The sequence below is a fragment of the Etheostoma spectabile genome, chromosome 7 (genome assembly GCF_008692095.1).
Source record: "Etheostoma spectabile isolate EspeVRDwgs_2016 chromosome 7, UIUC_Espe_1.0, whole genome shotgun sequence".
In the NCBI taxonomy this organism is placed as follows: Eukaryota; Metazoa; Chordata; class Actinopteri; order Perciformes; family Percidae; genus Etheostoma; species Etheostoma spectabile.
In genome coordinates, this window is record NC_045739.1 from 20,584,613 (window position 1) to 20,598,857 (window position 14,245).

At 39.0% G+C, this 14,245-nt stretch overlaps 1 protein-coding gene across 1 annotated transcript in view; it reads right to left on the reverse strand.

Moving 5' to 3' along the window:
* Nucleotides 1-3,511: 3,511 nt before the first annotated feature.
* LOC116691872 (plexin-B1) overlaps nt 3,512-14,245 on the reverse strand; it is a 66,450-nt gene continuing 55,716 nt past the window's right edge. Inside the window, exons 29-38 of the mRNA XM_032519757.1 lie at nt 13,768-13,942; nt 13,297-13,400; nt 13,116-13,200; nt 12,069-12,241; nt 11,104-11,264; nt 10,261-10,408; nt 9,444-9,508; nt 8,214-8,289; nt 7,904-7,978; nt 3,512-6,470 (exon numbers count right to left, since the gene is read on the reverse strand). Coding sequence (XP_032375648.1) covers nt 6,366-6,470; nt 7,904-7,978; nt 8,214-8,289; nt 9,444-9,508; nt 10,261-10,408; nt 11,104-11,264; nt 12,069-12,241; nt 13,116-13,200; nt 13,297-13,400; nt 13,768-13,942 — 1,167 coding nt within the window. The 3' untranslated portion in view covers nt 3,512-6,365. The remainder of the gene's footprint in view (nt 6,471-7,903; nt 7,979-8,213; nt 8,290-9,443; nt 9,509-10,260; nt 10,409-11,103; nt 11,265-12,068; nt 12,242-13,115; nt 13,201-13,296; nt 13,401-13,767; nt 13,943-14,245) is intronic.

Sequence of the window (14,245 nt, forward strand, 5' to 3'; positions counted from 1 at the left end):
AAGGTCAACTGAGAAGGTTCTTTTATTCTTTATTTTCATTCAATCCATTCCTGTCTTTTCTTATCTGTAATGTTAGCCATTAGACACTGGCACTTTAAGAGATGGATCCCAGATGTGAAGAAGTGTTAACTATAATATAAAAGGACTTTTCCGCTAAATAATCACATATAAACTGCACCCATAAAACCCATATAGTTTACATGCAAACTAACAAAGTTTTCACTGTAAAGTTTTTTTTGATGAAGTGGAAAAACACATTCTGCCTGAAAACACATGGTGACATTTTTCTAAATATACATGCACTAGTTTCAAACTGTGTGTGTGTGTGTGTGGACACACATCTTCAGAATACTTTCCACTTCCCAAAGCCTGCGTCTCTGCTCTCTGTTGCCAACACCACACTGTTAACACTCCCTCTCTGACACGGCACAAGATTCCCTGGCTGATATGGCCAAGCCAAAGGGCTGCTGGGTAACACAGCACTGAGAACTGAGACAAAGAGAGAATTGATGGTGTTGACGGGGGGAAAAAAATGAGGTGAGATGTGTGTTTGTGCATGTGTTGGGTGTGATGGGACTTAAATGTGAGAACGCTTATCCTTCACCTCTCAGATACTGAGGGCCTCTCGACCTCACGGGGATAACTGTTCATAGTCAGATGACGTGTTATCCCAGGTCCTTATGTGGGTCTCTTAACTATTCCGACAATACAGCACACTGGCTGAAGTGGAGGACTCGCATTGTGGGCTTGTAACCAACATGGTTTTAATTTCAACACATAATAAGATTTTTTTTTTTAATCCAGCTTTAACCAGCATTGATTAACATACGGAAGAGGATTAGTGCCACTGGTGAAAAATGTATGTGAGTTCTGACTTCTTTTCTCAGAATTCTGACTTTTTCAATTCTGAGATTAAAGACAGAATTCTGAGAAAAAAAAAGTCAGAATTCAAAATTCTGAGAAAAAAAGTCAGGATTCTGACTTTAAATTTTAGAATTCTTAGAATAAAGTCAAGATTCTGAGAATAAAGACAGAACTCACATACATTTTTCACCAGTGGCACTAATCCTCTTTCGTATTAACACATGTGCATGTCAAAATGTTGCAAAAAAGAATTTCAAATTAGGCACATTTAGATTAACTGGGTTACAGCCTATTAGGATATATGGACAACGTTGAATTTCCCGGGTTGTTCAGGTCACGCTGGAAATTCCGCCGGATGTCCCTCATTCCTTACCTTAGGCTTTCTTTGTGTTGGAATTTTAAACTCCGGTGGATTTATGAGGACTAGGTTTACTGGTGGGTAAATCCAGACAGCCTGCTAGACTTTCTGTCCAATCAGAATTTTCTGTTTCCCACTGAAGCAACCTTTGAATGTACACATTCCACCAAAACAAGTTCCTTCCTGAGGCCATTTTGCCTAGGCACCGTTGCATAAGATGGCGCTATATTAAAATATGGCTAATGAGAAGCCAAGGAGCAACTTTTTTTTTATTAAATCTCAATGAATGACTGACATGAACACTTGTTTGCCCTGAGAGTTGTGAAGTTAACTGCAGTCTATAGTGAGACTATTGTTAGTGGGGATGGTACATTTTCAATGGTCAACCTACGTACAGTTTATGATACAAAGTTTCAAAAATAACTAAGCTGTCTTTTCTGGGCTGTTGTAATGCATCGTATTAGAGTATGTTTTTTTTTAGTTTTGTTTTTGGTGAATCCTCTTGTGTCCTGCTACTACTGATTAATGTTGGTCCAGTCTTAAGCTGAAAAGCCTATGCTGGCTGTTACTATTTTTCATTTACAGACTTCCTACATGAGCAGAAAGCGTGTGTGTGTGTCTGTGTGTGTTGAGAGACATCCAAACAGCACCTGCATGGATCTAGATCACTGGGTTAGTAGGGGAGACGTATCAGTTGATAAAAGAGGTTTGCATCACAATATATTTTGCTCCAGTTTTACCTCTGACATTTCATACTTAGTTCGCATCTCATGATATAACCAGACATAACACTAAACACATAATAACGGGTGAAGGCAGCTGGTTGATTTATATTCTTCTTCTTGTAGTTATGAAGTTCTTCAAAACCATAAATAAATAATTTGTTGTAAGTGTTGGAGGAACAACACTACCAAACAGCATCATACCATCAGTGGAAGACACACTCAATGATACATCACGTAAAAAGTTTACACATACACACACATCACCATATACTATACATGTGTATGCACACACATACACACACATATCCAAATACTATACACGTACGCATGCACACACACACACACACTCTGCCTCTCCTTCCATTTGGCCTATCTGACCCCCACTCGTCTAGAGTGAAATGTGGCCTGCATTCATTTGCTACGATGCTGCTGCTAATTGGTAACTGATCCTACTTAAGCTCTTGAACACACTCATACACTGTGTTGGGTGCCCACATATCACAGATTTGAGATTTCATCACCCTCCAACCATACAAAAAAAGAAATCAAACCTTCAGTTGTTACTGGACACTCCAACGTTGGCTGTCACATGAATGTTAATCTGTTTTACGAATAGTCTTCTGACACAGATATTTTTAACTGTTGCCTTTGCACAAACGGATTTTGAATTATTTAGGATCAGCCCATGCATGGTTAAGTATTACCAGCTGTGTGTGACAGGTGCTCATACTTTATAAGCAGAGGATGCCCAAATATGGAGTTCCCATCAGTAGGTCAGCAAACAGGGATAGCCTGGAATTAGTAAGTACTTGCTAATGACAAAACTGCAAGCATCTTTCTAAAATGCAGTGTACCTTTGTCAAATTGTCTGGGGTTTAATATATAAAAACAATTGTGTCTTTATAAAATGCATAGGCATACCTCTTTTCGATTGGCCCTTTTCATTTTGACATTTCACAGAAGGAAATGCACAGGTGTACAGTAAATTATAGCATTGGTCATGGCTGCAAATGGCCTTATGTTACTTTGAAAATACAGCAGTAGTACAGTGCTCTTTGTCCCACATACTTCTTTGGATTAGGGTGTGTGTGTGTGTGTGTGTGTGTGTGTGTGTGTGTGTGTGTGTGTGTGTGGTGTGTGGTGTGTGTGTGTGGTGTGTGTTTGGGTGTGTGTCCTCCACCAGAAGACATGTTTTTGATTTTAACCCATTTCCTGCATTTCTCCATACATTAATAGGGACTATGGTGATACTATATCCAGGAAATGATTTGACCATAATGATAAATTATGCCAGAAAGAATTGTAGGCTACTAAACTATGTATAAGAGAAATATGTATTACTTTCTTTATGGTTTAAAAAAAATGAAAATATTTAAAAATAAATAACAGGAACCAATCACTGACACTTATAAATGATATAATGTTGGGGGGGGGGGGGGGGGGGGGGGGGGGGGGGGGGGGGGGGGGGGGGCGACGACACCACAACACGGATTTTGAAAAGTATGGGTGTGTGTTTGGATGGGGGGGGAGAACTAACAGCAAAATAAATTCAGACATTCCTTACCATCGGGACCACTTTATTGCATCACATCAAGTTGTTGTTAGGTTCATCCTATCAATTAGTAAGAGAACACTAAATTCCGGATTACTTAAGAGCAGTACGTATCTACAGGAACAAGGTCAAACATCAGAACTGAGCTTTGCATACACGAGTAAGCCACAAGCAACACCAATGTGCAAAGTTTTTTTTTTTTTTTGAATGTACAAAATAATCGCTTGTAACAAGGAAAACAATCTGATTTCACTATTGCTTCTAAAATTGTTGCAACATATTAAAAAGGAGAGATTCAACCTGTAACAGAATTTGGATTTTGACTTGTTGGATTTTGACTTGTCCTCACGACTATAACATAACATAACATTCATATAACATTCAACGGACAAAAAGAAACACCATAATATAAAAAAAAGTTTGCAGAAAGTTTCTCGCCTTCACTTTTTCTCTTTAAAAACACAAAAAACTAAAGATGATGTAGCATCTGATTTAGAGGCCCATAACCACTATTATTTCATATGTCGGAAAACAATATCCAACGACATATGCAATAGAATAAATACAAAATAAATTAAATTGGGGGAAAAAAACAACTGGTAAAAGTGTTTCCCATGTGGTATCCCGGAGCAACAGGGAACATTATTAATCATATTATCGGATTTAAGTCTAATTTCTAAAAGATAATAAAGTGCAGCTTTGCTCTGCCGTTACACGGATCAGGCATCCGCTTTGACACCAAAAACTCGCTAATTAAAGCTCAGAATCAGGGCCCAGTGTCTCTGTCGGTGTGAAAAGGTTTGTGTGAAGAACTGATAATTAGCAGCCATCCTGCTCCAACAACCATCCAGTGGAGACGGTGGTTTACTCCATGTCCTTCAGCATGAAAAATCCCATAATATTAAAGGCTATTAGTAAGAGTTACACACTTGACTTCAATTGCAAAATGGGACCTTGGTGTATTAAAGTGGGGACGAGATAACAAATCACGTACTGACAGCATGGACAAATTGTAAATCCAAAAGTGGAATATAAACGTACAGTATACTGCATACGATAGCAGAAAAATATCTTAGACATATGGAAGGTCGAACCTGACTTAAATAAAAGAAAACTGAATAAAAAGAATGAATAGGACAAACCAATTTATAGGGGCGCTCTGCAGTTTTGGCCAGTTCTTCACAGTTCGCTTTTTGCTCGCAGGTTTCTCAATAGAGCTCCCTCCCGTTCAGTCCACAGTTTCCTCTTTCTCTGTTCCTCTGACATTGCTCTCCTAGCTTCTGGTTTCTTTTTTGCTGGCTCAGCCATGATGATAGTGTAAAAAAACTCGCCAGCCAAAAAGTTGCATGGGTGGTTTTTCCGCTCACAGGCGCTAGGGGGGAGCGAGACGACCACCGTTAAACTTGAAAAAAGTCATATAACCATTCCAGTGACTCTGAAACTGTTCAGTTAAGGTAAATTAGGCAAAAAGAAACTGCATAGTTCCACTTTAAAAACAACTGTGATATTTGCAAACATGATCACGCAAAAAAAAAAAAAAACACATCCTGTGGAGAAAAAAAAAGTTACACTAATGGAAAACAGGGAAGGGGAATAAATACTGGAGTGGCAGAAAAAAAATGTTCCTCACTATTTAGTTATTTGTGCATTTAATCGTTTAATAAATAAAGTCAAGCTTGGTCTTTCATAGGTGATAAGATCACCTATTGTCAATAAATTACTACAGATTACAGTGCTGTTACGGATTTTCTCTATATGTAATGATCTTACTTTCATGGTTTTCTTGAGGACGGAACGGTTAATGAGTTAGCTATAAGAACCTCTGCCAAATTGTCTGGGGTAATATGTATAAAAACAACTGTTTACAAAAATGATACCAACATTTGCGGAACATTACCTAAGAAAAGGAACGTTCACAATAGCAGTAGGTCATCAGGAGAGGAAATCCGGTTAGGACTACGTCCTCAACAAATGAAAATCCACACTTGTACAAAACACTGCTTTTCAGCTTCAATTATAGGCAGCATCTACATATCGCATTAAAAGGACAACTGGCGTTGCAAAGCTCAAACAATTAAAAAAATAAAGCCTATACGAGGAAACACAGAATGACAAACTATCCAATAACAGCTAATGAAACGTCATTGAGTAAGACTTGGTAGAATGATTGAGGGAAGCTAAAAGCAGAATGAAAACAGTCTTCAAATACGTTAAGCGGTTGCTCAGGCAGCTCATTGCCATTTTCGGTTTGTCCTTTATGTAAGACTTTGACATAATGTAGTAGAAAACTCCACAGCTGTCGACATTAAAGTCCCCCTTTTCCTTTCGCCGCCTCGTCAACGGTTTCTCATCCAGCACACCCACTGCATCCATTCCTCAGCAGAGCACTAAGAAGTAGAGCTGTAAACTTGCCGGAATGTTCAGTGCTGTCTGTCAACCAAATCTTCGAGTCCACAGAGACGCGTGCTGTAGACGCAGAGGAAAAACAGAAAGGTCTCTTTTCTTATGTCTCTCTTTAGGTTGAAATCAACATGGGACACAATGTGCTTCATTTCACAATTCCTTGTGGTTTCCCTGCAGGGCAGGGCCACTTTCCTCCCAGTGTTAAGACCTGTGGTAATGTCAAGGGAGTCGTACTGTGGCCCCTGGATACGGAAAAGGAAAAATGGCCAGTGTCAGTGATCCCTTTTAAGATAATTTCTTGAGTCATTAAAAATCCGTTTTTCTAAAATGATGGAAATCCCAGTATGTGCCATAATGATTCTTGTCCTCCTTCGTCTTAAAAAAAAAAAAAGGAAAATACTTTTTTCCCCATTATTGTCCTCTTTTCCAGGTAAAAAAAAACCAAAAACTCCCATCCTTTGGGTCATAGGTCTGTGACTTTGTTTTCTACAGCAGCAGCTATCTGTTGGAGCCTGTAACCAAGCTGCATCTTCTGGGCTGTGGAGTCCTCTTCCAGGGCTGTGATAATCTGACGGATAATGGAAAGAATGTGGGAAATTCATAAGAAATATAGATTTGGAATATTGTGTAATTACCTTAAAGAGCTTATCCTTTTATGAGTGAACATTAGGGCTAAGGGAATTTGATATATTTATTATTATTATTAATATATATATATATATATATATATATATATATATATATATATATATATATATATATATATATATATATATACACACACACACACACACACACACACACACACACACACAGTATATACACATATGGATATACAGAATATATATGTGTATATACGTATATATTTATCAATTAGAATATATGAAATTGACAACTTGCTAAACCCCTCCCCAGAACAGCTAATGTCCAGTTGTAGCTTAGCAGCTGTGACTAGGCACATCCGATTTGTCAAGCTGTAGTTTTCTCTAAATGGCGAAATGGTGTGCATGAGCCTCTAGTAAGAGTGACACTCTGCTTATAAAGATTTTGGAGGGTGGTTGGATTTTTTAGCTTAACAAAACCAAAAAACAACAACAACAAATGCACAGAATGGATTAAACAGAGTACTTGCCCCCAGAGTTTAGGGTAAAATTAGCAGCTGTGTCCTGCTTTTCTTTGGAGTTGGAGAGATTTCCACTCCAGCAACCCCAGCTAGTTTTAACGGGGAAATAGCTTTATATTCTCCGTACATTGGTCAGTCCTCACCTAAAAGCATTTTCTCTTGTATCTCTGTTCACTGTTCACTGAGCATACCCCTGGCTTAACTTGGTTATCTTTTAACAAGATTTTTTTTTATATTCAACATGTCTTCTACTTGTTTCATTAACTTATGAGGATACTAACTTGGAAAATGCAGCATTAGCATCAGTCTTACGTAGCTATCAAGTGCATCATTTGCAAAATTCATGTTTTGAAACATGCCCGATGGAAACAGTCTGAGAAGGTGTTTTCAACCCACACATGAAGCTAACGTTAGCTTCATCAGCTGGCTAGCTGCAGCTGATAAAATCTGCCATTGATGAGATGGTGTTCTTTAAACTACTCATGAAGCTAACGTTAGCTTCATTAGCTAGTTAACTGCAGCTGATAGAATCTGCCGTTGCCAGTTTTCATTTGAGCTGAAAATAATTCAGTCACCAACTACAACTGGGACGCTTTAGTCAACCTCTGTGATCAACAACCCATCGTTTAAAAAACAAGAAATAATTTTGCCACTGTTATCTTTATAACATGGTGCATATGTGCAATGTGAGAACAAAAAAATTGGAATTGCATAGCAATGGTGTCTATTGGGGGAGGGGCTTATGTCTTATACATTAATATTCACCTACAGTGGTATTGTATTTTCCGCACTCAGAGATTTTATTGTTTGTACAAGTAGTCAAGATGTATGCGAACCACAGCACATATCAGTTGTTCATGTACTTTCCTTGTACTTACTTGATCATAGTATTTGTTGATGTACTTGTACAGCTCATGTAAAGCCACAAGGCAGTTGACCTCAGCAGCATAATTCTGTTTTGTGAGAGTAAAAACAAGAGAAGTGAAGAAACGGCAGGGGGCTGGAGGCCGATAGAAACTGCATTGGTTGCCATTCATACTTTATTTCAAACTCCACATCTAGCTTGTTAGGCACCCAACCAGATGGAAAACGTCCAGGACATGAAATGATTTGTGTTCAGCATTTCTAAAAAAAAAATATATATATATTTTTTGCAAAATGGGAGAACAAGTAACACAGGTAACCTACACGAGAGAGTTCTGCTAGAGCCGAGTTCATCTCCTGGTCACTGGCGGAGATGGTCTGACGGATATCTCCATAGTACCTGGGGAGAGAGAGAAGGAAGAGGTTATGTATTGATTATGATTGAATACCCTACACGTGTTTTAAATGTAATGAAATTTGATGCCTCAAGTGTCTTGAATTTCTTCGAGGTGGCATTTCTTTTAGGGGGTTGTGGCTCGTGGTTCAGAGAGTGGTCACCCCACAAGTTTTGTTTCCTGGATGCTGTATGTATAGCCGTCCACATTTTAACATTTTTAAATACAGTCATTGAATTTCACTACATTATACTGTGTGAGTTTGTTCTACCTTGACCTCATCCTAAGAGCAGACTGCATAAAGAAGTACAGTAGGCTAAGTACAGACCCATTTATGTGAAACTGCCATAATGAAAACTACATAACGTAAGTGACATAAGATAGAATTAATCTTACAGCAGAGGATGGGCTCATCAGGAGCCAAACTCAAGGGAGTCAGACAGACAACCATTGCTGCATCACTAGAGCTAAAAGTTGCTTTTTGGAATTTATAGGTTGTCCAACAAAAAGTTCAGTCATGTTAGATTTATTCTTGCATTGCCAGACCTTCCTCATGAACATGAATACACTAGAATACTGTATATGTGCTGTATTGAGGTTAATACTTTACATATAGATAAACAGCTGCTCTGGACAGCTCTTTATTTTGCCTCTACGGCTCACTTTTGGCAAGAATTACTGAGGCGAAAAGCCTTGTTATACTGACCTCCTCTGGTTGCACATAAGCCACCCCTTAGCAGTGATTTAAAAGATTGCTGTTTAATTATATATGTGAAAAATAGGATGAATCTAGAGCATATCACTGTGGGGAAATATGAACGGAAACAGAGTTTTCTGCAGCGTTTATCTTTATTTTAATTTAAATAAGACTAATTAGGCTTATAGAACAGGTATGTTTGGTACAGAAAAATCGTGTCAAGCTAAGCTTTCAAAACTCAGCAGTGTTATCTGCAGGGTTTAATGTGCAGCAGACAGTAGTAAGTGCAGCAGTCTGCTCTCAGACCATCCATGCATGGAAGCCTCGCAGGCTTAGTCTAGCCTCTGTCTGCCTGACAGATTGTCCGAGGCCTCCGTCTCTCCTTCCTTCCCTCCCCCCGCTTTCCTCCAGAATGTGTTTTATGCCGTGGGTCAGTGTGGCAACCGGCTGCCATATTCTTACCTCTCCACCATCTGTTTGTAACGCGGGATGTCTCTGGCGTACAGCAACTTGTTGATGGGGGAGTCCTGTGAAGACAAGCCGAGAAACGAGTCCTGATTATCACATAAAACAGGAAATATAGAGCTTTGTTAATGTAATGCTTCAGGTGAGAACCACAGCTTGAGGGCCCATTATTAGATGATTTGTATTATTTGAATTTCATCCATGTAAAAAGATGATTGGATTCTTATGTGTGCCGATTTGTATTTGCGATTTTCATTTATTGCGATTCTATAAGTATTGCGATTCCATAGTATTGCATATTGCAATTTTCTTTTCCTTCTTTAACAAAAACAAAAAGTGAATAAGAGACGTTTCTAAAAAAGAATGCACATCACATGTCAGTCAGTCAGTCAGTCTGACATGTATTTTATTTGTATAGAAGAACATAATATGGATTTTCTGCATTTTATGTTTCGGTTTAGCTGGAAACGGATATGATGGAGTCGCCCATATGAACTGAAAATATTTAGGTGAATCATTGTTAAAAATTAAATAACTAAAAAATATTGATATTGAAAAAGAAATATTGATATTGAAAATAATCGTCGCAAAAAGAAAACACAATCTTTTTGACCCCCCCCCCCCCCCCCCTAAAGATGTGATGTGAATGCACTGTAAATACTCATATTATTGTATTACTGTATAGTACAGTGATATCATTTCCCCCTATTGTGCTAGTATAGTGTTTTGGATGTGTTTATTTAAAGCAGAGCCACAGTGGTATAGAATAATACTCTTCTATTACACTGGCAGTGCCCTAAAGTGATAAGCTCACCCGTCCCAGTTTGTGGTCGGCGATGGTGCAGGAATCCATAAAGGTCTGGGCGATGACGGACAGCACAGCATCCACGTGGTCTGAGGTCTGCACGTCAAAGATGAACTGGGGGTTCTTTAGGATATTGATCCAGAAGCGCAGCGGTAAACTGTTTGGCAAGACAAGAAAGTAGATTCACATGTGAACAGTGATCCACTGATTATAATGTATTTTAAGACAGCATATTTCTACGTTAAAGAAAGAAAACACTCGGAAGGACTAAACAACCGCTTCAACATGACTCTGGTAAAGGGGTGTTTATGGTGTAAACGTAGTGCATATTAACTCATTATTAATTAACATATTAACATTTTATAAAAGTAGATGTGTGATTTTGGCATGAATTCTGAGATAAAATACCGTCAAATCTGTATGAGTCACATATATTTTTATTTCTGTTCTTTTATTTGAATCCAGTACCACTTACACTAACAAAATGAAAAAAAAACATAATGTATGATAATCATAACCATAATAATTGGTAACCAATTTGGTAACCGCAGATACAGTCCGCGTGTTGGCGTGCGAGTACGTGGACTTTACCTGATCAATCAGAAACTGAAACAGCGGTGGGGTGAGGGTGTCCTGCATTTCAAATGTTTCTTAAAGTGTCCATATAATGAACAAAAACACTAACGTTATGTTGTATTTCTGGTGTTTCCTCACACATACAAACTTGAAAAAAAAAAAAACAACCATGCCGTTTAGAGTGAGATACAGGTTTCTGAATGTATCCTGCCTCCAGTCTTCCAACCTTGCCTCCAAACATCCAAATATTTTGCCAAGCTGCTGCCGGCCCGTTACCTGTTGGTTTTCCAGATGTGGATGGTTTCGGGGTCCGTGATGTTGTGCTGCAGAGCCTGCTCATCCAACAAGTCAAAAAAGTATTTGACGGCCAGCGGTACAGGGCGACTGGTGCTGAGGATCGCCGTGAATAAATCATCCACAAACTTCTGCAGAGTGCCCTGAGATGGAGCAGAGGAAGTGGAAGCGATGAATTAACCAGATCTATCCATCATTATCGTTGTTGACTTCGACAACATAGTTGAAGTCTTCATCATCTTTGTTATTATTAGAGGTGTAAGGCTGCATCGACCTGGAACAATACATCGATTCAATGACCCACAATCAATTATTCCATCCATTATTTTAGAATCCTATTATATTTTTAAGCTTTCTATTAAAAAATAGCTTGTTTATAATTTAAATGTCTGGAAGAGCTTGGTTAGAACATTGACAAATCTAATTTTAGTAGCTTTTTTTTTTAGTACTACAAATGTAAGTTTGTTGAACAGGCGTTGATGACATCGTCTCGTATTGATTGAATCGAATCATATCGTCACAGACTTTAAGATATCAGCAAATATTGTATCATTGTCCAAAGAATCAATATAATATTGTATTGTCGTGATAAAACTTGTGATTTACAGCCCTAATTATAATCACTGTTATTACTTTATCTTATCTATTTATTTATTTTGCTGGCCACTGGTGCTCTGGGGAGCGGTTTTGGTGGGACTACAGCTCCTCTGCTGGTCTGTAACATCTCATGCTGACTCACTTCATAGTCTGTATCTACCGGGGAGAATCCACAACAGAAAAAACAACTAAAAAGATTGATCCCAGTTGTCTACTTTGCTGCCTGGAGGCAACACAAAGTTCAATACTGTTGCTCTGGATAATTTTATTAAAAGAATGTGGATGCAAGACCTTTTCAAATATGAGTGCTAAGGGCCCTTGTTTGATGGATACCGTCTAATCCGCTTTACCTTCATGGAGAGCAGTCGTGTGAGGTAGATCTCGGGGATAGCCTTGGCCCTCTCGCCGCCCCTCTCCCTCAGACTACCTCTCCTGTGTTTGGGCAGCTCCGACTCCTCATTGGATTTCACCAGATGCCAAAGCCTCACTCCTCCCTCCTCCCCATCATCCAGCATAGGGGTCTCTGGTAGAAGGGGACAACAATCAAATAAGCATATTGGCTGTGAAATATATATATGGCTGCAAGCTAAGAAATACTAAACAAGGTATTAGTAAAGCTCTGAACAAAGGCGAGGAGCCTGAGATAACCAGCGGTTTTCTCCAGTGTAGGGAATTTCAGTGTTTTGACATTTTTTTGGGCTACAAACGTATATTCTGAGTGATAAAATGATCACAAATGTAACAGCACATGTAAATAACTGTATACAATAGTTTTTCCTGTTTCTGTGATGTTTTTTATAACCTGAATTAGCACTTCAACGAATTCCAATCAACTATGCTGACATGACAATAAAGTGTTGAACTACGGTTCCTTTGTTGCTGACTGTCAGCTTCCCCCTTTATACTATCCAGTGCACCAGAACACATGCATACAGAAGTCAGACAGCGACCTCCCCTGGTTATTTAAACTCTGTGCATCTTCACTTATCCTGTAGTTACATCTGGATACAGCTGCTCATGCACACATTAAAGACATCTGGATATCAATGTGTGTTTAGGAAAAGACGTTAAAAAATGTCACGACTCAATGAAAACGAGCATAAAACGGGATCTTAAATTCTGACAATGATAAAGCCTGTTGGATTAAAATCCCACCATAAAACTGGAAAAATAAGGCTGTGTGAATGCTAATTGTCTGAGTAAATAAGTCAGAATTGCATTGGGCAATATTGCTTGACCTTTCTTTAAAACTGGAGGTTGGATATATTATGTGAGGAGTCCCAGATGCCCATTTGTCTATGAGACGTTCCGTTTCCTAACTGTTTCGTATCTGAATAACGTATTTGTGTAAATCCCTACTGTGTGTACAATCCTCAAAAAACGTGCACAAGACTCACTTTCTCCAGGCATATAATCGTGGCTGTCATGGAGGTGATTTTTGTTGTTCCTGGGGACGAGGGCAACCGTTGCACCATCAGGAACCTGCAATTGCACAGTGGTATCACAGCTGTCACAAAACAATCAACATGCATGTTTTATATGTATAAGTATGCTAGTTTTGGTTTTACTTGCGCTTACCTTGTAGTGTTGCAGTGTATTAAGGCGCTTCCATAAACCTTGCACTACGGATGTCAGGTCCTCATCTGATAGGATTAGGTGACCCGCAACACCTGCACGCCACTCTGGAGGGGAAAAAATGTTGATCTAACCCCATGCTAATGCTTTTTTTTTTCTTCAAGAATACTACAGCATATATTATATTTGAGGAAATGGTTTTCATCTGTTTTGGTAATCCAGGTGCACATGGAAAGGCCTGGAAATTCTTTGATCAAAAGATTTAACCATTTACGTTTGAGTACTCTAATCCTATTTTATAATATAAAAAAATGAATAGCCTGCGGATTAAAGCATGATTTGTGCAGAATACATTTGGAGCAGTCAAAATGGAAACTAGCCCACCAGTTATAGTGAATGAGTGCTCTATCTGACTTACATCATTACTTACTAGTCTAAAGAGAAGCATGGTTTTGTGAAAGAGACTGGATTTACCAAGATGTAATGAGTCAATGTGTGGCCTCTGGGAAAAGGAGGTTCCCTTCCAGGTTTGTTCAAGAAGTTTCTCTTTCACTTGGGTGATGGTGTCACAGTCCAGGACTTTGGCCGGTACCGTCTGAGTGGTCGCGCCTCCGTTGGCAGAGGCAGCTGGCATCACAACATTTAGGGTCTGGACAGATGAACGGGAGGGCTGATTATTGGTAGAAATATTGGAATGCTGCTAAACAGAATTTTAGATTGTGGGGAAGCGTTCAAGTGTGTGCAGTTGTCCGTAGTGGTTTGAGTAAAACTTATCACCTTAATTTAGTCTTTCAAATTTGAATTTGGGAAGAAAAACTCAGAGGGCCATATTTTAAGGATGGCGTGAAGCACCTGGCGCAGGTGCGTTTAGGGCACGTCTGAATCCACTTTTACTAGTTTCACGGCAGAAAAAAGGTCTGTGCGCCAGCCGCATGGTCCAAATGGGTTGTAC